The sequence below is a fragment of the Bos taurus genome, chromosome 18, assembly GCF_002263795.3.
Source record: "Bos taurus isolate L1 Dominette 01449 registration number 42190680 breed Hereford chromosome 18, ARS-UCD2.0, whole genome shotgun sequence".
NCBI classification, from domain to species: domain Eukaryota; kingdom Metazoa; phylum Chordata; class Mammalia; order Artiodactyla; family Bovidae; genus Bos; species Bos taurus.
In genome coordinates, this window is record NC_037345.1 from 54,755,994 (window position 1) to 54,783,166 (window position 27,173).

Genomic DNA, 27,173 nt, shown 5'->3' on the forward strand with positions numbered 1-27,173 from the left:
ACTTGGCATATGATCTTGGGAGATTATGATAAGAAAAAAGATTTTATAACCAGAACGGCTTTGCTTTAAATCAGACTTTCCTCTTAGAGGTATAATGCTTTAAAGGTTTTCTTTATTCCATGAGCCTTCAGTATGGTCTAACAAGTAATCACACACCTGGGGCGGTCCTAAGATGGTAGAGGAGTAGGATGGGGAGACCACTTTCTCCCCCATAAATTCATCAAAAAATCATTTGAATGCTGAGCAACTTCTACAAAACAACTTCTGAACTCTGGCAGAGGACTCCAGGCACCCAGAAAGGCAGCCCATTCTCTTCAAAAGGAGGTAGGACAAAATATAAAAGACAAAAAGAGAGACAAAATTGTTAGGGATGGAGACCTGTCCCAGGTTGGGAGTCGTGAAGGAGGAGAAGTTTCCAAACACCAGGAAACCCTCTCACCAGCGGGTCTGTGGGTAGTTCTGGAATCTCAGAGGGCAACATAACCGGGAGGGGGAAAAAAAAAAGCCCACAGAATATGTGCCTTAAGCACAACTCCCAGCAGAGAAATAGCCTAGATGCTCGTGTCTGCCACCAGCAAGTGGGGGAGGCGCAGGTTGCATGCTTAGGGTAAGGACCGGGCCTGAATGCCCAGGGGACAATCTGAAGGAGCTAACATGAGATAGCAATGCAAACTGTGGGATAGCCAGAGAGAGAGGAAAAAAAAAGAGAGAGAGAACTTTTCCGGCAAAAAGCTCTAACCTAAGGCTCAGCCCGGCCGGCTCCCAGAACAAAGGATTGAGTGAATACAATAGGAGAGCTAGCTAGCTGCAGACTGGCCCATCTCCGTGCCAGAGGCAGAGAGACAGGTAGGCAACAGCCAGAGCTGGAAGGCAGGGAGCAATCTTGGCCCCAGAGACAGCATCCTATACCAAACTGTGAGCAGGCTCCCAGTTGCTAACTAAGTCTTCCTGGGATCCTGGATGGTTGACATCTGCCAGGAGGGTCGCAGCCTGAGATCAGCCCCCCAGAGGAGACACAGGGCACACCTGAGATGGTGCTTTTGCGACACACCCAGGAAACTGAGCGGCTGGGACCGGGGAGGTGATAAGACACACTGCAAACCTGGGATAGTGGGCTCAAAAAGCACCTGGTCGTCTGAGCTCCTTGGACCTGGGAAGGTCACAAAACGCAGGCCCAACCGAGTCTCTGCCTTTGTGGAGTATCCGAGAACCTGAACCTGAGCAGCTTAGACATGGGAAGTGCACACAACCCAGGGCCTGCTTTGGACAGTTCCCCTTCAGAGCAACCCGGAGCCTGAGCAGTGTAGAGTGGAAAAGCATAGGGGCCATAAAAGTGAAAGTGAAAATAGCTCAGTTGTGTCCGACTCTTTGTGACCCGATGGATTTTACAGTTCATGTAATTCTCCAGGCCAGAATACTGGATTGGGTAGTCTTTCCCTTCTCTAGGGGATCTTCCCAAACCAGGGATTGAACCCAGGTCTCCCACATTGCAGGCAGATTCTTTACCAGCTGAGCCACAAGGGATGCAGGAGCAACAAGGGACTGAGCTGAGGCAAACCCAGTGTGGTCCATACACTGCGAGCACTCCCCACACTTGACAGTGAAAATTGCTTGCAGTATTCCTCCTACTCTACAGCACAACTGAACAAGTGAGCCTAAATAAGTGACCACCTTTGCCCCCTTGTGTCAGGGTGGAAATTAGACACTGAAGAAACTTGCAAACAGAGGAAGCAAAAATAAGCAAAGAGGGAACTGCTCTGGAAGTGACAGGTGCAGATTAAAACCCTGTAGTTAGCATTGACTAAGCATTGGAAGGGGCCTATAGACCTTGAGAAGAAGTATAAGCTTGAACAAGGAACTATCTGAAACTGAACTGACCCCACACTGTCCTCAACAGCTCCAGAGAAATTCCTAGATATATTTTTACTATTATCGTTATTTAGTTTTTTTATTTTTAATTTCTTTATTACTTCTTTAATTTTCATTTTTATAACATACCATTACCTTGCAAAAAAGACCCTATTTTTAAAGCAAATTTCACACATATATTTTTAAAATAATTTTTGTGATTAATATTGTTTTGTATTTTTGAGAGTTTAACCTTTACTCTAGATTTTTCATCTTTGCTTATTGGTATTTGTTATCAATTTTGTACCATTAAGAATCTAATATTCAGTACTTATTTTTACTTAGGGATGTGATTACTAGCTTGATTGCTCTCTCCCCTTTAGACTCTCCCTTTTCTCCCCCAGGTCACCTATATCTCCTCCCTCCCCCTTCTCTTCTCTACTTAACTCTGTGAATCTCTCTGGGTGTTCCAGGCTGTAGAGAACACTTAGGGAACTGATTACTGGCTAGATTGGTCTCCCCCCTTTTGACTGTCCCTCTTCTCCTCTTGGTTACCTCTATCTCCCTCCTCCCTCTTCTCTTCTTTATGTTAACTCTGTGACTTTCTCTGGCTGTCCCTCACTGTAGAGAATCTTTTCACCATTAACCTATATGCTTTATCATCAGTGCTATATGGATGGAGAAATCTTGAGGCTACTCAAAGAATGAGACTGAAAACCAGAGGCAGGAGGCTTAAATCCCAAACTTGAGAACACCAGAGAACTCCTAACTCCAGGGAATATTAATCGACAAGAGCTCATCCAAAAGCCTCCATACTTACACTGAAACCAAGCTCCACCCAACAGCCAACAAGTTCCAGAGCAAGACATACCACGCTAATTCTCCAGCAACTCAGGAACATAGCCTTGAGCATTAAAGTACAGACTGCCCAAAGTCACATCAAACCTATCATAGACACCTCAAAACTCACTACTGGATGCTTCATTGCACTCCAGAGAGAAGACATCCAGCTCTACCCACCAGAACAGTGATGCAAGCTTCCCTAACCAGGAAACCTTGACAAGCCACTAGTCTAACCCCACCCACAGGGAGCAACCTCCACAATAAAGAGGAACCACAAACTTCCAGAATACAGAAGGTCCACCCCAAACAGAACAATCTAAACAAAATGAAAAGGCAGAGAAATATTCAGCAGGTAAAGAACATGATAAATGCCCACTAAACCAAACAAAAGAGGAGGAGATAGGGAGTCTACCTGAAAAAGAATTCAGAATAATGATAGTAAAGATGATCCAAAATCTTGAAAACAAAATGCAGTTACAGATAAATAGAATAGAGACAAGGATTGAGAAGATGCAAGAAATGTTTAACAAGGACCTAGAAGAAATAAAAAAGAGTCAGTCAATAATGAATAATGCAATAACTGAGATCAAAAGCACTCTGGAGGGAACCAACAGTAGAGTAACTGAAGCAGAAGATAGGATAAGTGAGGTGGAAGATAGAATGGTGGAAATAAATGAAGCAGAGAGGAAAAAAGAACAAAGAATTAAAAGAAATGAGGACAACCTCAGAGACCTCTGGGACAATGTTAAACACCCCAACATTCAAATCATAGGAGTCCCAGAAGAAGAAGACAAAAAGAAAGGCCATGAGAAAATACTTGAGGAGATAATAGTTGAAAACTTCTCTAAAATGGGGAAGGAAATAGCCACCCAAGTCCAAGAAACCCAGAGGGTCCCAAACAGGATAAAATCAAGGCGAAACACCCCAAGACACATATTAATCAAATTAACAAATATCAAACACAAAGAGCAAATATTAAAAGCAGCAAGGGTAAAGCAACAAATAGCACCCAAGGGGATTTCCATAAGGATAATAGCTCATCTTTCAATAGAAACCCTTCAGGCCAGAAGGGACTGGCAGGACATGCTTAAAGTGATGAAAGAGAAAAACCTACAACCCAGATTACTATACCTAGCAAGGATCTCATTCAAATATGAAGGAGAAATCAAAAGCTTTACAGACAAGCAAAAGCTGAGAGAATTCAGCACCACCAAACCAGCTCTTCAATAAATACTAAAGGATCTTCTCTAGACAGCAAACACAGAAAAGGTTTATAAACACAAACTTTAAATGATACAATAGACCAGTTAGACCTAATTGAAATCTAGGACGTCTCACCCCAAAATAATGAATTTTTACCTTTACCTCAAGTGCACATGGAACATTCTTGAGGATAGATCACATCCTGGCCATAAATATAGCCTTGGTAAAGTCAAAAAAATTGAAATCATTTCAAGCATCTTTTCTGATCCCGATGCTGTAAGATTAGACATCAATTACAGGAAAGAAACTACTGAAAATACAAACATATGGAGGCTAAACAACATGCTTCTGAATAACCAACAAATCACAGAAGAAATCAAAAAAGAAATCAAAATATGCATATAAATGAATGAAACTGAAAACATGACAACCCAAAACCTATGGTACACTGTAAAAATAGTGCTAAGGTGAAGGTTCATAGCAATACAAGCTTACCTCAAGAAACAAGAGAAAAATCAAATAAATAACCTAACTTTACACCTAAAGCAACTAGATAAAGAAGAAATAAAGAAGCCCAGGGTTAGTAGAAGGAGAAAAATCCTAAAAATGAGAGCAGAAATAAGTGAAAAAGAAACAAAGGGGACTATAGCAAAAATCAACAAAACTAAAAGCTGGTTCTTTGAGAAGATAAATATAGTAGACAAACTATTAGCCAGACTCATCAAGAAAAAAAAGGGAGAAGAATAAAATCAACAAAATTAGAAATGAAAATGGAGAAATCACAACAGACAACAAAGAAATACAAAGGATCATAAGAGACTACTGTTAGCAACTATATGTCAATAAAATGGACAACTTGGAAGAAATGGACAAATTCCTTCCGAAACTGAACCAGGAAAAAATAGAAAATCTTAACAGACCCATTACAAGCATGGAAATTGAAACTGTAATCAAAAATCTTTCAATAAACAAAGCCTAGGGCCAGATGGCTCCACAGGTGAATTCTACCAAAAATTTAGAGAAGAGCTAACACCTATCGTAGTCAATCTCTTCCAGAAAATTGCAAAGGAAGGTAAACTGCCAAACTCTTTCTATGAGGGCACCATCACCCTAGTACCAAAACCAGACAAAGACGCCACAAAAAAAGAAAACTACAGGCCAATACCACCGATGAACATAGATGCAAAAATCCTTAACAAAATTGTAGCAAACAGAATCCAACAACATGTTAAAAAGATCATACATCATGACCAAGTGGGCTTTACCCCAGGGATGCAAGGATTCCTCAATATTCACAAATCAATCAATGTGATACACCACATTAACAAGTTGAAAGATAAAAACTATGTGATTATCTCAATAGATGCAGAGAAAGCCTTTGACAAAATTCAATATCCATTTATGATAAAACCCTCCAGGAAGCAGGCATAGAGGGAACATACTTCAACATAATAAAAGCCATATATGATAAACCCACAGCAAACATTATCCTCAATGGTGAAAAATTGAAAGCATTTCCCCTAAGTCAGGAACAAGATAAGGGTGCCCACTCTCACCACTACTATTCAACATAGTTTTGGAAGTTTTAGCCACAGCAATCAGAAAAGAAAAATAAATAAAAGGAATCCAGATTGGAAAAGAAGAAGTAAAACTCTCACTGTTTGCAGATGACATGATCCTCTACATAGAAAACCCCAAAGATACCACCAGAAACTTACTGCTGCTGCTGCTGCTAAGTCTCTTCAGTCGTATCTGACTCTGTGTGACCCCATAGATGGCAGCTCACCAGGCTCCCCCGTCCCTGGGATTCTCCAGGCAAGAACACTGGAGTGGGTTGCCATTTCCTTCTCCAATGCATGAAGGTGAAAAGTGAAAGTGAAGTCGCTCAGTCATGTCCGACTCTTAGCGCCCCCATGGACTGCAGCCTACCAGGCTCCTCCGTCCATGGGATTTTCCAGGCAAGAGAAAATTACTAGAGCTAATCAATGAGTATAGTAAAGTTGCAGGATATAAAATTCACACACAGAAATCCCTTGCATTCCTATACACTAACAATGAGAAAACAGAAAGAGAAATTAAGGAAACAATTCCATTCACCATTGTGATGAAAAGAATAAAATACTTAGGAATAAAGCTACCTAAAGAAACAAAAGACCTATATATAGAAAACTATAAGACACTGATGAAAGAAATCAAAGATGACACAAATAGATGGAGAAATATACCATGTCCATGGATTGGAAGAATCAATACAGTGAAAATGAGTATACTACCCAAAGCAATCTATAGATTCAATGCAATCCCTATGAAGCTACCAATGGTATTTTTCAGAGAACTAGAACAAATAATTTCACGATTTGTATGGAAATACAAAAAACCTCGAATAGCCAAAGCAATCTTGAGAAAGAAGAATGGAACTGGAGGAATCAACCTGCCTGACTTCAGACTATACTTACAAAGCTACCATCATCAAGACAGTATGGTACTGGCACAAAGACAGAAATATAGATCGATGGAACAAAATAGAAAGCCCAAAGATAAATCCACATACCTATGGACACCTTATCTTTGACAAAGGAGTCAAGAATATACAATAGAGAAAAGACAATCTCTTTAACAACTGATGCTGGGACAACTGGTCAACCACTTGTAAAAGAATGAAACTAGAACTCTTTTTAATACCATACACAAAAATAAACTAAGAATGGATCAAAGATCTAAATGGAAGGCCAGAAACTATAAAACTGCTAGAGGAAAACATAGGCAAAGCACTCTCTGACATAAATCACAGCAGGATCCTCTATGACCCACCTCCCAGAGTAATGGAAATAAAAGCAAAAATAAACAAATGGGACCTAATTAAACTTAAAAGCTTTTGCACAATGAAGGAAACTATAAGCAAGGTGAAAAGACAGCCTTCAGAATGAGAGAAAATAATACCAAATGAAGCAACTGACAAAGAATTAATCTCAAAAATATACAAGCAGCTCATGCAGCTCAATTCCAGAAAAATAAATGACCCAATCAAAAAACGGGCCAAAGAACTAAACAGACATTTCTCCAAAGAAGACATACAGATGGCTAACAAACACCTAAAAAGATGCTCAATACCACTCATTATCAGAGAAATGCAAATTAAAGCTACATTAAGTACCATCTCACGCTGGTCAGAAGGCTGATATAAAAAAGTCTACAAACAATAAATGCTGGAGAGGGTGTGGAGAAAAGGGAACAGTCTTACACTGTTGGTGGGAATGCAAACTAGTATAGCCACTATGGCGATTCTTTAAAAAACTGGAAATAGAACTTGCACATGACCCAGCAATCCCACTGCTGGGCGTACACACCGAGGAAACCAGAATTGAAAGAGACACATGTACCCTAATGTTAAGCAACCTAGACGTCGATCGGCAGGTGAATGGATATGAAAGCTGTGGTACATATACACAATGGAATATTACTCAGCTATTAAAAAGAATGCATTTGAATCAGTTCTAATGAGGTGGATTAAACTGGAGTCTATTATACAGAGTGAAATAAGTCAGAAGGAAAAACACCAATACAGTATATTAATGCATATATATGGAATTTAGAAAGATGGTAACGATGACCCTATATGCGAGACAGCAAAAGAGACACAGATGTAAAGAACAGACTTTTGGACTCTGTGGGAGAAGACCAGGGTGGGATGATTTGAGAGAATAGCATTGAAACATATATTACATTTGTGAAATAGGTCACCAGTCCAGGTTCAATGCATGAAACAGGGTGCTCAGGGCAGGTGCACTGGGATGACCCTGAGGGATGGGATGGGGAGGGAGGTGGGAGGGGGGTTCAGGATGGGGAACACGTGTACACCCATGGCTGATTCATGTTAATGTATGGCAAAAACCACTACACTATTGTAAGATAATTAGCTTCCAATTAAAATAAACAAATTAAATAAAAGAAGCCACACACCTGTAAAAATAACAACAACAACAACAAGAACAACACGGACAGAACAGAACAAAAATCCTAACAAAAAGAAAACAAAGGGGCTCCCCTGGTGGCTCAGTGTTAAAGATTCTGCCTGTCAGTTTAGGAAACATGGGTTCGATCCCTGGTCTGGGAAGATCCCACCTGCCTTGGAGCAACTCAGCCCGTGTGGCATCACTTTTGAGCCTGTGCTCTAGAATCCGGGCACTGCAACAAGAGTATCCTTGGCTCATCACAGCTAGAGAAAGCCTGAGGACAGCCGTGAAGACCCAGCACAGCCAATACATAAATAAAATCCTTTTGTAAAAAAGCCCTTCCGCTTATGGTGAAACAAAGAAAAACACGTGAAGAAATAGAGCTCGGAGCTTTGAAGTGTCAACCAGAAATAAGGCAATGAAGACCGGGTTGCTATTCTCACTCCTATTGACTACAGGCTAAACTTTGAGAAGGTGAAAGGGAGACATGGGAATGGAGGGAAGGTGGGGGGAGTGCAGATGGTGGTGAGAGAGAGTGTGTTGACTCTAAGAGCAATAGTTACCCATTTCATCTCTTCATAGCTCAGTATCAGGAAGTTCTCCTTGTCTCTCATGGACATCCAGCCCCGAGCGTGGTCAAACCACGATCCAAATACCACTGCATGGAGGGGAGGCAGAAAGAGTGAGTGGATGACGCACGGAATGAAAGCAGGGATCCATACACTATGTTCACTCTGTGGGCACAGTGACTAGCACAGTGCCAGGCACATCTACATTTGCTATAACTGGTATCCAACACCACGCATTTGCCCTTTAACAAGCCTAATGCCTTTGCAGCAGGTTTTGTATACAGTTTTCAAGGGTCTGTAAGGAGATCGTGTCCAGTGAACCATGTGGTCTGAGACAAGGCATTTTTTTTCCCTCTTATCTGTTCAGCATTTAGATATTTTTGCTTGTTAGGTACATTCTCACAACACTTGTTTTTCCTCCCTCTCCCTGTCATCTTCCCTTCATTGTTGCTGTTGGAATTATGATTCCCTGGGAGACCAAATCAGGAAGGGAATACTGGCTTCAGTAGTTCCAGTGCACCCACCTAGTTGGCCCATGGCATGTGGGATTTTCCCAGACCATGGATCAAACCCATGTCACCCGCCTTGGCAGGCAGATTCTGAACCACTGGACCACCAGGGAAGTCTTGTTGCTCTTTTACTGAAAGAGTAGCCTGAAGCAAATCAGGAGATTTGCTTCAGGAGTTCACTCAGGATCAGCTCAATAAAAACTATGACTTCCAGTGTTTGAAGATTGGACTTTAGTGTTGAGGGCAAAAAAAAAAAGTGAGGGAACCTGAACTATTCAATATAGAAGTGATGATTGTGTCATAGCCTGGAAGGGCTGAAGAGCATGCAGATGAGGACAATAAAGAGTCTGTGGCATTACTCCCATAGACCAAGGACATCACTGGATTCTCCTGTGTCGACAGCAGCACCATCAACTGTCTTGGTGACCAGTGTGTCCCCAGCTGCCCAAGAAGCAGAAAAGATGTTGAGTTATGGCAGAATGTTGGCAGACAGGGAGCAGAGTGCATGTCCACTGATGGCAGGATGCCCTCTGTGAGCATCAAAGAGTGACATTAATAGATCTCTGAATGACATTACTACGATCTCTTTGCTTTATTTCATGTTGTATTTGATTGTTTATTTGTCATCTCACACTGATGATAATGGGGCTTCCCAGGTGGCAGTAGTGGTAAAGAATCTGCCTGCCAATGCAAGAGGGCTAGAGATGTGCGTTCCATCCCTGGGTCAGGAAAACCCCCTGGAGGAGGGAATAGTAACCCACTCCGATATTCTTGGACAATTCCATGGACAGAGGAGTCTGGTGGGCTACAGTCCAGGGAGTTGCAATGAGTCAGAGATGATTGATTGACTGAGCACTCACACACAAGTGGCAAGCACCACCCTAGGGCCTGGAGTCAACAAGGAAAAACTCAAAGATATTGCATTTTAGTGGAGATACATGTGGCAGAAACAAACAAATAGAATACATATTCACTGGTGATGACGCAAAGGTGGGGGAAAGATGAAACTATAGAGATGGGAGAGACGCTATTTTGTATAGTTTATGAAAAGGATCAGACACAACTGAACGACTAAACAACAATGGCCCTCTCCAGTGAAGATGTCCATGGGCTACTAAAGAAACAGTTCTGAAACCGGGAGATGTATCATAGGTGAGATACTAGATTCATCACATAGTTTTGAGAAAAACTGCAACATTTCAAGTATCTGAGAATGCTTAGATGTTTTGCATAATTAAAAGTATAGAGAGGTTTCCCTGGTGGTCCAGTGGTTAAGACTCTGTGCTCCAGTTCAGGGGGCCAGGGTTCTACCCCTGGTCAGGGAACTAGATCCCACATGCTGCAATGAAAGAACCCCCAAGCCACAACTAAGATGGAAGAATTCACCTTCCACATCTAAGACCTGATGCAGCCAGATAAATGAATAATTAAAAAAAATAGAGGTCCTGAGTGAATGCGTGCTAAGTCACTACAGTTGTGTCTGACTCTCTGCGATCCCAGTGACTGGAGCGTTCCAGGCTCCTCTCTATGGGATTTTCCTGGCAAGAATACTGGAGTGGGTTGTCATGCCCTCCTCCGGGAGATCTTCCCGACCCAGGGACAGAACCTGTATCTCCTGCATCTCCTGTACTACAGCCAGATTCTTTACCCACTGAGCACCCTGGGAAGCCCATAAAGGTCCTGGCGTAATGCATACAGTTTTTAGACACAGAGGACAAGAGAATGAAGGGACTTTTCGAGAGATGCACCCATAAATGGTGGAAAGTCAGGATTGTATTGTCCGGGAAGCCAATGAAAGCTGTCTTTCAGAAAGTCTCCTGACTTTCACAAATTTAGGAGAGTACAGGAGAAGAATGTGAATGCTTTCTGTTAGTATTAGGTCATGGAGATTTAGAAGATAGCTAGGATAGTTTCTGATGGGGCAAACAAAAGGGCTGGTTGAAGTTCTTCTGCTTTACAAGATAGTATATGGATTTAGAAAATTTGGGTTCCAGTGGTGATGGAACCCTATACTCATGCATTGGTTAGATGTAGAGACATCAAGTTGGGTAAAAAAATAAAAAGAGGTCTGATGAAGGACTCTGACAACTCCAAGCTTTCATATTTTACATTCACTCACCATTTCCTTCGACGAACCATTCAAAGTATTGTTCCAGTGACTGTGGTCTCTTAACAAATTTTGCACTCCTCCAGAAAAAATAACCAGACACTAAAACATCTCTGGGATTTCTGATGAGGTAGATCATCTTAAAGAGAAAAATTGGATCATAAAAAATCAATAGTCATTTTCTAACCTTCTTAATCATCATAAAAATGGGGGAAAAAAAAACAGTTCCTAGAAAGTGCCCTTTAAATATCATGGATTGTTTTAATAAACTAGTTATTATATTCATTAATCAAATATGTATTTTAAAGTTCCTGTGAACTAGTCACTGGACCAATAGTAAGGCCCTAACTAAGGAAGAGGAAAGCATTGTTCTTTCCCTTTGGGATACTATAGACTAAAGAATCTGCCTGTCAGTGCAAGAGAAGCCAGAGATGTGGGTTTAATCCCTGGGTTGGGAAGATCCCCTGGAGTAGGGCATGGCAACCCACTCCAGTATTCTTGCCTAGAAAATCTCATGGAAAGCAGAGCCTGGTGGGTTACAGTCCATGGGGTCAAAAAGAGTCATGAACATGACTTAAGAACATGACTTAAGCAACAGAGCACCACCACTGGCCCATCAGGGAAGCCCTGATGAAGACTGTCTTGACCGCTGTACACTGACCTTGGCCTTGGATTTGAAGAAAGACTTGGGGAAGAGTTGGATGGGAAGGTGAGAACTGATGAGACGTGGGCCTTCCTTCTCCTTTAGTAATTCATACCCATGCTTAGTCTCTACCCAGGGGGAGCGGTCCCAAATGGGCTCAGATTGGACCCACTTGGGATCCCCCTTGGAGTAAATTAGGCAGACAGTTTCAATCAACCAGTTCGTTCCTAGATAAAGAAAGGAAAACTATGATCAATCATTTTAATCTGACTTATAAAGATTTTTATAATGTATACAGATCATAAAAGGTGCCATCTTAACCATCTTTAAATGTACAGTTGAGTTGTTGTTTAGTCACTCAGTCATGTCCAACTCTTTTTGCAACCCCATGGACTGTAGCCCTCCAGGCTCCTCTGTCCATGGGATTTCCCAGGCAAGAATACCGGAGTGGGTTGCCATTTCCCTCTCCAGGGGATCTTCCCGACCCAGGGATGGTACGCACGTCTCCTGCATAGGCAGGCGGACTCTTTACCACTGAGCCACCAGGCACGCCTGTACAGCTCTGTAGGGTTAAGTATATTTACATGGTTATGCAAACAATCTGCAGAACTTTTCCATCTTGCACAGCTGAACCTCTTGCCCATGAAGTAACAACTTCTCATTTTCTTCTCCTCCCAGTCCCTGGCAACCATTCTACTTTCTCTTTCTGATACCTCATTTAAGTAGAGTCATACATACCATGCAGAGCTTGGTGGCTCAGATGATAAAAAATCTGCCTGCAATGCGGAAGACCCGGGTTTGATCCCTGGGTCAGAAGATCCCCTGGAGAAGGAAATGGCTACAGACTCCAGTGTTCTTGCTTGGAGAAACCCATGGACAGGGAAGCCTGGAGGGCTACAGTTTCTGGGATCATGAAGAGTCAGACACAACTGAACAACTAACTCTTTCACTTCACTCCATACATACTATGTCTTCATAGTTTATCCATGTTGTAGCAAGTGTCAAAGCTCCATTCCTTTCTAAGGCTGAATAATATTCTCAATATGTGGATAATAAATTTTGTTTACCCATTCATCTGTCAATGGACCTTTGGGTTGCTTCTATGCTTTGGCTATTTGCTTAAACCCCTTGAACTTGTTCCTGTTGCTCTTGGTCTTTGAACAGCTTCCTAGTGCCCTTGGCTCATCATGACCACAGCACTTCCAATGACTTCAGCCTTGCTTCTTGCCCAATCACAGTTCATCTATGACCCTGCCACTCTTAGATATATGATCCACATCCTTTCAGTTCAGTGGATTTGTCAAGTTCTTTTCCAATTCCTGATTACTATCCATGCTGATATGCTGATACCTTTACTGGAAAATCTCTCCTTTCTGAAAAGTTATATTTATTTATGCATTTATTTTTGGCTGGGTCTTGCTGTACTTGGGCTTTCTCCAGCTGGAGTGAGCAGGGGGCAACTCTCTAGTTGTGATGCTCAGGCTTCTCATTGCAGTGACTTCTCCTGTTGCAGAGCACGGGCTCTAGACCAGCAGGCTACGGTGGTTGTCACACATGGGCATAATTGCTCCACAGCATGGAGGATCTTCCTGGACCAGGGGTTGAATCCATGTCCCCTGCATTGGCAGGCAGATTGTTACCCACTGGACCATCAGGGAAGTCCTGGAAAATATCTCTTTTCATGAAATAATTTCACATTCACTCTGTAAAAAAAAAAGATTTTATTTTCCTGCTGCTAATTCTTTCCTTTTTCTAAAAAAAGATTCATTTATTTTATCATTAACACCTGTGCTGTTTTCATTGTTGCACTCGGACTTCCTCTAGTTGCAGTGAGCAGGGGCTACTGAGAAGCCTTCTCATTGCAGTGGCTTCTTTTCTTGTGAAGCACAGGCTCTGGGCACATGGGCTTCAGCAGTTGTGGCTTGTGGGTCCTAGAGCACGGCTCAGTAGCTGCGGTGTACAGGCTGAGTTGCACCACAGGATGTGGAATCTTCCCTGACCAGGGATCAAACAGCGAAGCCCTGCGTTCACTCTTTCTGATCTCAATTTAGTGTCATTTCTTCTACCTTGCTGTTTGGCTGTGGTAGTTATGTTTTATTCCCCACCCCAGCCCTCCCACCTTGTTTTATTGACTTAACTAACAAGTTAAGGATGTATATGTTTAACACCCTCAGTTCAAAAACAGTGGGGTCAACATGGCAAGACTAAACTCTCCATTGCTCCATTATATTATACAAGTAACTGGATAAGACTTGTTTCTGCTAGCAGGGAGCTTATTGTCTCTTTCATATAAAGCAGAAATAGGGCATCTCTGGGGTCTCAGTGGTAAAGAATCTGCCCGCCAATGCAGGAGACATGGGTTCAATCTCTGACCCGGGAAGATCCCACAGGCAGTGGGGCAACTAAACCCATGTACCATAACTACTGAGCCATGAGTCACTGAACTACTGAAGCCCTAGAACCCCGGCTCCACAACAAGAGAAGTTACCTCTAGAGAAGCCCTTACACTGCAACTGGAGAAGGCCCACGCACGCAGTGAAGACCTAACACAGTCCAAAATAAATCATAATGATAAAAGCAAAAAGCAAAATTCTATTAAAAAAAGAATGTGTGTATTTAAGGTGTACATGTTCATTTGTTACATGTCACATTGTGAAAAGACTACCCCTGTCAAGCTAATTAACATATACATCTCACAGAATTACCTCCTTCCACTACTTTTAGGGCTTCCCCGGTGGCTCAGTGGTAAAGAATCCACCTGCCAATGCAGGAGAGAGAAGAGATTAGGATTCAATCCCTGGGTCAGGAAGATCCCCTGGAGAAGGAGATGGCAGCCTCTCCAGTATTCTTACCTGGAGAATCCCATGGACAGAGGAGCCTGGTGGGCTATGGTTCATGAGGTTTCACAAAAGTCGGACAGGACTGAGTGACTAAACAACAGCAGCCCGTTTCCTCTACAGACTTCACTCTCCATCTTCTTCCATTCCTCTCTACAAACAGCTGAATCTGCCTTGGGCTTCATTCCCATGGTTTCCTCCGATGCCTTTGATTACCCTCTCTGAGCACTCAGCTGACTGTGTGACTGCCTGGCTCAACCCTTTTCTCTGGACATCAGCTGTATCAGTGCACATTTCTATTCCCCTAATGCATTGTCGGCATACAGAAAGCATTCCACCTGTCTACTGAATGAATGAGGGCCACAGCCACAGCCTGTCAGTATCTGATCCTGCTTCCTTACCTGATTTGGGGAAAGTCAGCAGTAAGACATCTTTGTCTTTAACAAGGAAACTCTCCTGCACCTCTCTCAGGAGTTCAGGTGAGTAATCCAGGCTTGGGAAGGGTATCCCTTCAAACCACACACACTTTCCTGTCATAATGATGAGCTCTTTCTACCTCTTGTGAGCCTTTTAGCCATAGTCACTGTTGGATTGGGAGATCCATTTTATAGTCAACATCGAACAATCATTAATCTCTCCCAGGTCGTTGATGAGTGTTCCTGTCCATAAAAAGAGAGGGTCACAAGATTGATAATATTGGGCAATCGTGAAGTCATTCAGAGAACATTCTGGTGTGACCTGAGTTTGACTTCATGGGAGGGAACCGGGAGTTTAGTAACAAGATGGAGGATGTAGACATGTGGTGGATTAAAAATGTATATCTTTAAGTTTATTATTTATTAGCTGCACCAGGTCTTCATTGGTGTGTGTGGGCTTTTCCTAGCTGCAGCAAGCAGAGGTTACTCTCTTTTTGCCAAGGTGGGGATCTAGGCAGCTGGACTGAATATATAGCACAGGGGCTGAGTTGTGCATTGGCACGTGGAAACTTTCCGGACTGGGTATCGAACCTGAGTCCCTTGCATTGGCAGGCAGAATCCTAACCACTGGACCACCAGGGGAATCCTAAAAAAATATTTTAAATAAGGTTTGTTATATTTTTTCAACACTTTTAGATGTATAGGAAAATTGTAAAGATAGTGTAAAGACTTCTCATAGTCCATACATTATTAGGACTTCCTTAGTTTTTACATAATATCCTTTCTCTGGTCCAAGATCCCATCCCAGATGCTACATTACATTGGGTCTTCATGTCTCCTTAGGTCTCTCTTGGCTGCGACAGTTTCTCAGACTTTCCTTGTCTTTGATGACTTTGACAGTTTTGAGGATTACTGGTCAGGGATTTTGGGGAAGGTTGCTCTCTTTGGGTGTGCCCGATGTTTTTCTCCAAATAGACTGGGTTTCTGGGTTTTGGAGAGAAGATCATGGAGGTAAAATACTAGTACAGTCACAACATTTAGAGGGTATTTACTATCAACCTGACATCTCAGTCATATTCGACTCTTTGGGATCCCATAGAATTCTCTAGACCAGAATACTGGAGTGGGTAGCTTTCCCCTTCTCCAGGGGATCTTCCCAACCCAGGGACCAAACCCAGGTCCCCACGTTGCAGGTTGAGCTTTACCAGCTGAGCCACATGGGGCTTTCCCTCATAGCTCAGTTGATAAAGAATCCACCTGCAATGCAGGAGACCTTGGTTTGATCCCTGGGTTGGGAAGATCCGCTGAAAAAGTGAATGGCTACCCACTCCAGTATTCTGGCCTGGAGAATTCCATGGACTCTATACTCCATGGGGTCAAAAGAGTCAGCCAGGGCTGAGTGACTTTCACTTTCACTGACATCTCATTTTAGATGTTGATTTTGATGACCTGGCAGAAGTAATGTTTGTTAGCTTTATGATTATACAGTGGAAGTGAGAAATAGATTTAATGGGCTAGATCTGATAGATAGAGTGCCTGATGAACTATGGACGGAGGTTCGTGACATTGTACAGGAGACAGGGATCAAGACCATCCCCATGGAAAAGAAATGCAAAAAAGAAAAATGGCTGTCTGAGGAGGCCTTACAAGTAGCTGTGAAAAGAAGAGAAGGCAAAAGCAAAGGAGAAAAGAAAAGATATAAGCATCTGAATGCAGAGTTCCAAAGAATAGCAAGGAGAGATAAGAAAGCCTTCCTCAGCGATCAATGCAAAGAAATAGAGGAAAACAACAGAATGGGAAGGACTAGAGATCTCTTCAAGGAAATTAAAGATACCAAGGGAAGATTTCATGCAAAGATATGCTCGATAAAGGACAGAAATGGTATGGACCTAACAGAAGCAGAAGATATTAAGAAGAGGTGGCAAGAATACACAGAAGAACTGTACAAAAAAGATCTTCACGACCAAGATAATCACAATGGTGTGATCACTCACCTAGAGCCAGACATCCTGGAATATGAAGTCAAGTGGGCCTTAGAAAGCATCACTACGAACAAAGCTAGTGGAGGTGATAGAATTCCAGTTGAGCTATTTCAAATCCTGAAAGACGATGCTGTGAAAGTGCTGCACTCAATATGCCAGCAAATTTGGAAAACTCAGCAGTGGCCACAGAACTGGAAAAGGTCAGTTTTCATTCCAATCCCAAAGAAAGGCAATGCCAAAGAATGCTCAAATTACCACACAATTGCACTCCTCTCACACGCTAGTAAAGTAATGTCCAAAATTCTCCAAGCCAGGCTTCAGCAGTACGTGAACCGTGAACTTCCAGATGTTCAAGCTGGTTTTAGAAAAGGCAGAGGAACCAGAGATCAAATTGCCAACATCCGCTGGATCATCGAAAAAGCAAGAGAGTTCCAGAAAAACATCTATTTCTGCTTTATTGACTATGCCAAAACCTTCGACTGTGTGGATCACGATAAACTGTGGAAAATTCTGAAAGAGAGGGGAATACCAGACCACCTGACCTGCCTCTTGAGAAACCTATATGCAGGTCAGAAGCAACAATTAGAACTGGACATGGAGCAACAGACTGGTTCCAAATAGGAAAAGGAGTATGTCAAGGCTGTATATTGTCACCCTGCTTATTTAACTTCTATGCAGAGTACATCATGAGAAACGCTGGGCTGGAAGAAGCACAAGCTGGAATTAAGATTGCCAGAAGAAATATCAATAACCTCAGATATGCAGATGACACCACCCTATGGCAGAAAGTGAAGAGGAACTAAACCGCCTCTTGATGAAAGTGAAAGAGGAGAGTGAAAAAGTTGGCTTAAAGCTCAACATTCAGAAAACGAAGATCATGGCATCTGGTCCCATCACTTCATGGGAAATAGATGGGGAAACAGTGGAAACAGTGTCAGACTTTATTTTTCTGGGCTCCCAAATCACTGCAGATGGTGATTGCAGCCATGAAATTAAAAGACGCTTACTCCTTGGAAGGAAAGTTATGACCAATGTAGATAGCATATTGAAAAGCAGAGACATTACTTTGCCAACAAAGGTCCATCTAGTCAAGGCTATGGTTTTTCCAGTGGTCATGTATGGATGTGAGAGTTGAACTGTGAAGAAAGCTGAGTGCCAAAGAATTGATGCCTTTGAACTGTAGTGTTAGAGAAGACTCTTGAGAGTCCCTTGGACTGCAAGGAGATCCAACCAGTCCATTCTAAAGGAGATCCAACCAGTCCATTCTAAAGGAGATCAGTCCTGGGTATTCTTTGGAAGGAATGATGCTAAAGCTGAAACTCCAGTACTTTGGCCACCTCATGCGAAGAGTTGACTCATTGGAAAAGACTCTGATGCTGGGAGGGATAAGGGGCAGGAGGAGAAGGAGATGATAGAGGATGAGATGGCTGGATGGCATCACCGACTCGATGGATGTGAGTTTGAGTGAATTCTGGGAGTTGGTGATGGACAGGGAGGCCTGGCATGCTGCAATTCATGGGGTCACAAAGTGTCCGACATGACTGAGCGACTGAAATGAACTGAACTGAACTGAGATTTCCCCATGGTAAATTTACTCTCACCTTCTTCCTTTTTTTTTTTTTTTTTAATTTTTTTCTGGCCAGGCCTAATGGCATGTGGGAGCTTAGTTCTCTGATCAGAGATTGAACCCATACCCCTTGCTTTGGAAGCTCAGAGTCTTAACCACTGGACTGCCAAGGAAGTCCTTACCTTCCTTCCTTTTATGTGGGCATATTTAAAAGATGAAGTCTAGACCTGAAGATATTAATGAGAACATCTCCTGTAAACTCTAATTGAGGAATCTTTAAAAAATAATTGTCTGCTGCTGCTAAATCGCTTCAGTCGTGTCCAACTCTGCGACCCCATAGACGGCAGCCCACCAGGCTCCCTCGTCCCCGGGATTCTCCAGGCAAGAATACTGGATTGGGTTGCCATTTCCTTCTCCAATGCATTTAAGTAAAAAGCCAAAGTGAAGTCTCTCAGTGGTGTCCCACTCTTAGCGACCTCATGGACTGCAGCCTACCAGGCTCCTCCACCCATGGGATTTTCCAGGCAAGAGTACTGGAGTGGGGTGCTATTGCCTTCTCCGAATGATTGTCTGGTACCATTCAAATTGGGGGTGGAGGAGAAGGGGACGTCAGAGGATGGGATGGCTGGATGGCATCACTGACTCGATGGATGTGAGTCTGAGTGAACTCCAGGAGTTGGTGATGGACAGGGAGGCCTGGCGTGCTGCGATTCATGGGGTCGCAAAGAGTTGGACACGACTGAGTGACTGAACTGAACTGAACCATTCAAATTATCAAATTGTTATTTTAAAACAACCATAATAAAAGAAAAACTAAAATATGGTCCAAAGAAATTAGAAGGGAGAATGTAAACTAAATCCTGGATTGATTCCTAAACACAGAAAATGCTATTATTTTATTATTGGGACAGTTGACCACATTTGAATGCACACTGTGGATTAGATAATAACATTGCATCAGTACTAATTTCCCTGATTTCTGTCATTTTTGTGTTTATAAAGGAAATATTCTTGATCTTAGAAAATATAAAAATTTTTAAAAATAGTTGTATTTGTTTATTTTTAACTCTGCTGGGTCTTAGTTGCTGCCCAGGCTTTTTCTCTAGTTGTGGTGAGCAGGTTTCTCCTTGCTGTGGCTTCTCTTGTTGCGGAGCACGGGCTCTAGGGCCCGAGGGCTTCAGTAGTTGTGGCTCTCGGGCTCTGGAGCGCTGGCTCAAAAGTCGTGGCGCATGGGCTTAGTTGCTCTGGGACATATGGGATCTTCCCAGACCAGGGAGGAACCCTGTCTCCTGCATTGACAGGTGGATTCTTAACCACTGAGCCACCAGACAAATCTCATACACTGAAGTTTTGAGGGATAAAAGCAAAGGATTTCTGTAACTTACTGTCAAATGGCTGAAAAAGTTTATATTGTATATTAGAGTGAAAGAAATGAAAGCGTAATCTAGCAAATGTTGCAAAACATTCAGTGTCAGAGTCTTTGCAACCCCATGAATCGCAGCACGCCAGGCCTCGCTGTCCATCATCAACTCCCAGAGTTTACCCAAACTCATGTCCATCAAGTCGGTGATGCCGTCCAGCCATCTCATCCTCTGTTGTCCCCTTCTCCTCCTGCCCCTGATCCCTCCCAGCATCAGGGTCTTTTCCAATGAGTCAACTCTTCGCACGAGGTGGCCAAAGTACTGGAGTTTCAGCTTCAACATCAGTCCCTCCAGTGAACACCCAGGACTGATCTCCTTTAGGATGGACTGGTTGGATCTCCTTGCAGTCCAAGGGGCTCTCAAGAGTCTTCTCCAGCACCACAGTTCAAAAGCATTAATGATGGTAAATCTGTGTGAAGTTTGTATAAGAATTTTGTGTGTATTTCTTGCAAAATTTCCCTAAGTTTGAAGATAATTAAAAATGAAAATAAAAACTACATAAATAGATGTAGTGATAATAAGCTGGAGGGAAATTGAGATACCATGGACTGAAATCTCTCACACTTTTTTTTTATACCGACCTAATTTTTAAAGAAATCTTTTTTTTTTTTTTTTTTGTGGCCACTTTGTGTAGCCTGTGGGATCTTAGTTCCCTGCTCAAGGATCTAACCCACAACTCCTGCATTGGAAGCACAGAGTTGTAACCACTGGACCACCAGGGAAGTCACTGAAATCTCTCTTTCTAAGCATAAGGGTCAAGAACTTGCTTTAGACTCACAGGTATGGGGGTGAATTTAAATACCTAACTGCTCGGGAAGATCCAGTCCTTATTTGCCATTTCATCATTAACATACTGAGAATTTATGAAATGCTTCCAGGTTTTAAGGACTGGGCTGAGAGAATTCTCATATTGGCCACATTGAAAATGTATAATAGCAATTGTATTTTAAGGGTTCAGTTCAGTCAGTTGAGTCGCTCAGTCATGTGTGACTCTTTGTGACCCCATGGACTGTAGCATGCCAGGCCTCCCTGTCCCTCACCAATTCCTGGAGTTTACCCAAACTCATGTCCATTGATTCGATGATACCATCCGACCATCTCATCCTCTGTCATCCCCTTCTCATTCCCCCTTCAATCTTTCCCAGCATCAGGGTCTTTTCAGATGAGTCAGTTCTCCTCAGGTGGCCACAGTATTGGAGTTTCAGCTTCAGCATCAGTCCTGGAAAGGACCTTAACACTTTCTAGCAAAAAAAAAAAACTGTAGCTATTTACTCTTTTACAGCTTGAGTCTATTTTTTTTACAACTTCCTACCAAGTCCACATGTGATTTACTAATACCATAAAGTATCACTGTGCATAGCTGACATACCTGGGTGGTTTTCCTGTTTCCAGTAAAACCTAAAATCTGGTTTATCATGGCTTTTTGTTTTTTCCCCAGAGAAGTAAACTCAATAGTGCTTGGTGATTGATTAGTGATGAGGAGTAACTATGGGAAGTGATGAAGAAACTGAGGTTTTCTACTTGACTGGGAAGAGGGTGTGTCTCTTAGAAATTGCATTTGACTGCAAGTAGTAATGACTTTAAAAAGTAGAGACTTAGTTATCTCATGTGAGAGGAAACCTAGAGGTGGGCAGCCCAGACTAGTTCAGCATACTGAGAGATCATCTGTGACCCAGAATCCTTCTCTGTTTATGCTTTTCCATCCTTGGTGTATGACTCTGGTCCTAATACTGATAAGATTACTATTACTAATACTAATACTGCAACAGCTCCAAGCATCACTTCATTTCAGTCATTCACTTGCTCAGTCATGTCCAACTCTTTGTGACCCCATGGACCGCAGCACGCCAGGCCTCCCTGTCCATCAACAATTCCCGGAGTCCACCCAAACTCATGTCCATTGAGTCGGTGATGCCATCCAACTATCTCATCCTCTGTCATCCCCTTCTCCTCCTACCCTAAATCTTTCCCAGCATCAGGGTCTTTTCCAATGAGTCAGTTCTCCTCAGGTGGCCAAAGTATTGGAGTTTCAGCTTCAGCATCAGTCCTTCCGATGAACACCCAGGACTGATCTCCTTTAGGACGGACTGTTTGAATTTCTTTGCAGTCCAAGGGACTCTCAAGAGTCTTCTCCAACAACACATTTCAAAAGCATCAATTCTTTGGCACTCAGCTTTCTTTATAGTCCAACTCTCACATCTGTACATGACTACTGGAAAAATCAGAGCCTTGACTAGGCAGAACTCTGTTGGCAAAGTAATGTCTCTGGTTTTTAATATGCTGTCTAGATTGGTCATAACTTTCCTTCCAAGGAGTAAGCGTCTTTTAATTTCATGGCTGCAGTCACCATCTGCAGTGATTTTGGAGCCCCCTAAAAGAAAGTCAGCCACTGTTTCTACTGTTTCCCCATCTATTTGCCAGTACGTGATGGGATCAAATGCCATGATCTTAGTTTTCTGAATGTTGAGCTTTAAGCCAACTGTTTCACTCTCCTCTTTCACTTTCATCAAGAGGCTCTTTAGAACTTCACAGTTTGTTGTATCCACACAGTCAAAGGCTTTAGTGTAGTCCATGAGGCAGAAGTAGATGTGTTCCTGGAATTCTCTTGGTTTTCCTATGATCCAATCGATGTTGGTACTTTGATCTCTGGTTTATCTGCCTTTTCTAAATCCAGCTCGAACATTGGGAAGTCCTCGGTTCACATACTGTTGACCCCTGGCTTGGAGAACTTTGAGCATTACTTTACTAGCATGTGAAATGAGTGCAATTGTGCGGTCGATTGAACAGTCTTTCTCAAAGGAGTGTTATGTAGGGTATAATACAGTTATGAATTCTAGTTAGGCTTTAACGTGGTTTTCTAAGGTTTGGGCATTATGGTTTCTCTTTGTCTCTGGTTTACATTTGGTTAATAGAACCCCTGGAATGATCTGTAGCTTTGTACTTAGTATGGCTATGGTGTGTACAAGCAGAATCTCAGGACTAGCACATACCTACTGAATACAATTGCATTTCAATCAGATCTTCAACTGGTTGCTGCTGCTGCTGCTAAGTCACTTCAGTCATGTCTGACTCTGTGTGACCCCATAGACGGCAGCCACCAGGCTCCCCCATCCCTGGGATTCTCCAGGCAAGAACACTGGAGTGGGTTGCCATTTCCTTCTCCAATGCAGGAAAGTGAAAAGTGAAAGTGAAGTCGCTCAGTCGTGTCCAACTCTTCACGACCCCATGGACTGCAGCCCACCAGGCTCCTCCGTCCATGGGATTTTCCAGGCAAGAGTACTGGAGTGGGGTGCCATTGGTAAGTTAAAGTTTAATGAGTATTGATCAAGGCTATCTTGACTACGTGCACTGACCTTGGCCTTGGACTTGAAGAAAGACCTGGGGAAGAGTTGGACAAAGAGGTGAGAAGTGATGAAACGTGGGCCTTCCTTATCTTTTAGTAGATTATACCCACTGCAAGCTCTACCCAAGGGGAGCGCTCCCAAATGGGCACAGATTGGATTCACTTGGGATCCCCCTTAGAATGAATCAGGCAGACAGTTTCCATCAACCAGTTCGTTCCTAGATAAAGAAAGGAAAATCATGGTCAGTCATTCTGTGCTTAGTCGCTCAGTCATGTCCAACTCTTTGCCACCTCATGGACTGTACCCACCAGACACCTCTGTCCATGGAGATTCTCCAGGCAAGAAGACTGGAGTGGGTTGCCATTTCCTTCTCTGGTCAGCCATTTCAATCTGACTCTTAAAAATTCTCATAAAGTATACAGATCATCCAAGGCACCATCTTAACCATTTTCAGGAGTACATTTCAGCTGGGCTAAGTGTATTTACACTGTTGTGTAACCAACCTCCAGAACTTTCTCATCTGGCAAAACCGAAACTTTGGACCCATTTGTAACAACTTTCCATTTGCTCCTCTTTCCAGTCCCTGCCAGTCTCTACCAACTATTCTACTCTTGGTTTCTGATAACCTCATTTATGTGGAATCATACAGTGTGGAATCTCATTTATGTGGAAATAAGTGTGGAATCTCACCTATTTCACTCAGGGTAATGTCTTCATAGTTTATCCATGTTGTCGCCTGAGTCAGAACTCATTCCTTTTTAAGTTGAATAGTGTTCTATTATATGTAGCTACTACATTTTGTTTCATCTGTCAGCGCACATTTGGGTTACTTCCACCGTTTGGTTATTTATTAAATCCTGTGATACGTTATGTTCCCATTGCCCTTGATTTTTCCCTACCACACCACTTCTAAGGTCATCAGCCTTCCTTCTTGCCTAATCACAGTCCCTCAACGACCCCACCCCTCACAGACATATGATTCACATCCTTGTTGTCCCTTGGATTTGTCAGGCTTTTTCCAATTCCCGACCACAATCCACGCTGATACCTTTATCAGAAACTATCCCTTTTCACAAAACAATTTCACATTCATTTCTTTCATCTCAATATAGATGTCATTTCTTCCACTTTTTTGTTTTTCGCTGAGATAATTGTGTTTTACTCCCTGCCCTCCCCCATTGATTATAACTAACAAATGAAAATGTATATATTTAACATTGTCAGTTCAAAAGCAGTAGGGTCAACCTGGCAATACTAAACTCTCCATTGCCCCATTATATTATACAAGTAACTTGATAAGCCTTGTTCTTGCTAGCAGGGAGCTTATGGTTTCTTTAATACAGAGCAGAAATATTAAGAGAAAAAGAATAAAGATATACTTTACACAGATGCATATGATGTATTTTTAAAGTATGATATATATAAATATCAAGGAAAATAAATATGGTTTAAAGAGAAAAGAAAAAGAATGTAGGCCTGCCCTGGTGGCTAAGAATCTGCCTGCCAATGCAGGGGACACGGGTCCCATCCTTGGTCCAGGAGGATTCCACCTGCTAAGGGCAACTAAGCACGTGCACCACAGTGACTGAGCTGCACGCTCCACCCACTGCAGCTCTGCAGTCTGTGCACCACAACAGGAGAAGCTGCCCGCCGCAGCTAGAGAGCAGCCCACTCAGCCATGGAGATCCAGCATGGCCGAAAATAAGTGATAATAATCAAAAGGTAAAAATCAAATTTCTTGGGAAAAAATGTATATCTTTAAGGTATACACGTTAATTTTTTTTTTACATGTTAATTTGATGTATGTACACATTGTGAGGGATTCACGGTGGCTCAGTGGTGAAGAATCCACCTGCCAATGTAGGAGGTTCGATCCCTGGGTGGGGAAGATCCGCTGGAGAAGGAAATGACAACCCATTCCAGTATTCTTGCCTGGGGAATCCCAAAGACAGAGGAGCCTGGTGAGCTGCAGTCCATGGGGTCCCAAAAGAATTGGATATGACTTATCGACTAAACAATAACACCACATTGTGAAATGACCACCACAATCAAACTAATTAACATAGACATCACCTCAAATAATTACCTCCCTCCCCCATTTCTTCTATAGACTTCCCTGGCCAGCCATCTCCTTCCACTCCTCTCTGCAAACACCTGAATTTGCCTTGTGATTCACTCCCGTGGGTTCCCCTGATGCCTTAGGTTATCCCTCTGAGCTCTCAGCTTATTGTGTAACTGCCTGTCTAGATCCTTTTCTCTGAAAGCCAGTGGCTGTTGCTGTTCAGTTGTTCCATCATGTCTGACTCTTTGTGACCCTATGTACTGCAGCACGCCAGGCTTCCCTGTCCTCAACTATACCCCAGAGTTTGCTCAAACTCATGTCCATTGGGTCAGTGAAACCATCCAACCATCTCATCCTCTGTTGCCCCCTTCTCCTCCTGCCCTCAATCTTTCCCAACATCAGGGTCATTTCCAATGAGTCAGCTCTTCAGCGGTATCAGTGCGCATTTCTATTCCCCCAACGCATTGTCGGCATACAGAAGTTCCGCCTGTCTGCTGAATGAATGAGGAAGCCTTTCTCAGCATCTGGTCCTGCTTCCTTACCTGATTGGGGGTAAGTCAGCAGTAAGACATCCTCATCTTTAATAATAAAATCCTCCTGCACCTCTCTCAGGTGTTCAGATGGGAATTCCATGCTCGGGAAGGGTATCCTTTCAAACCACACACACTCTCCTGTCACGACAATGAGATCTTTGTATCTCTTGTGGGTGTTTCAGCCTCAGCGTAGTCACTGTTGGACTGGGAGATCCATTTTATAATCAACATCAAACAATCATTAATCTTTCCCAGTTCACTGAGGACTGTGCCTACTGATGAAAAGAAAGGGTCACAAGACTGACAATATTGGGCAATCGTGAAGTCATTCAGGGAACATTCTGGATTAACCTGAGTTTGACATCATGGGAGGAAACCAGGAGTTTAGTAACAAGATGGAGGGTGCAGACATATGGTGAATTAAGAAAATATATTTTAGTTTATTATTTTTTTTAATGAATCACTTTGATAAGTGTTGTTTTTAAAATTTTATGTATTTATTTTTTTGGCTGCTGTGAGTCTTCATTGCCGTGTGCGGGCTTTCTCTAGTCGCAGCCAGCAGGGGTTACGCTCTTGTTGCGGAGCACTGGCTCTAGGCAGCTGGGCTGAATATGTGGCACAGGGGCTCAGTTGGCCCATGGCATGTGGAAACTTCCTGTGTCCCTGCATTGGCAGGCAGGATCCTAATAACTGGACCACAAGCATAGCCTGAAAAAGTATTTTAAATAAGCTTTATTATTATTTATTTGCAACATTTTTACGTGTATAGGAAAATTGTAAAGATAATATAAAGAATTCTGATAGTCCATATTTTATTCAGATTTCATTAGTTTTTACCTAATATCCTTTCTCTGGTCCAAGATCCCATCCCAGACACGACATTACATTGGGTCTTCATGTCTCCTTAGGTCTCTCTTGGCTGTGACAATTTCTCAGACTTTCCTTGTCTTTGATGACTTTGACAATTTCGAGGATGACTGGTCAGATATTTTGGAGAAGGTCCCTCTCTTGGGGTGTACTCCATGTTTGTCTGATAATTTGACTGGGTTTCTGGGTTTTCGAGACGATGATCATGGAGATGAAATACTATTATAGTCCCAACATTTCAAGGGCTTTCACTATCAACCTGAAAACTCACCATTGACCTTGATCACTTGGCCGAGCTAATGTTTGTTAGATTTCCCCACAGTAAATTTACTCTCTCTCCTTTTTTCTTTTTTGTTTGTTTTTGGCCATGCCAGGAGGTATGTGGCATCTTAGTTCCCTGATTAGGGATTGAATTCTGTGCACCTTGATTTGGAAGGTTGGCGTCTTAACCACTGGACTTTCAGAGAAG

At 42.6% G+C, this 27,173-nt stretch overlaps 1 protein-coding gene across 2 annotated transcripts in view; it reads right to left on the reverse strand.

The window, feature by feature from the left end:
* The window catches only part of LOC514658 (sulfotransferase 2A1), a 28,881-nt gene extending 2,853 nt beyond the window's left edge, over window positions 1-26,028 (reverse strand). The window contains exons 1-4 of one of the 2 annotated variants that reach the window (XM_002695189.6): window positions 14,914-15,177; window positions 11,694-11,902; window positions 11,045-11,171; window positions 8,411-8,505 (exon numbers count right to left, since the gene is read on the reverse strand). In XM_002695189.6, coding sequence (XP_002695235.1) covers window positions 8,411-8,505; window positions 11,045-11,171; window positions 11,694-11,902; window positions 14,914-15,049 — 567 coding nt within the window. In that variant the 5' untranslated portion in view covers window positions 15,050-15,177. Of the gene's footprint in view, window positions 1-8,410; window positions 8,506-11,044; window positions 11,172-11,693; window positions 11,903-14,913; window positions 15,178-25,846 lie in introns of those variants that run through there. The other variant, XM_005219462.5, reaches the window with a different exon arrangement.
* Between the last annotated feature and the right edge of the window lie 1,145 nt (window positions 26,029-27,173).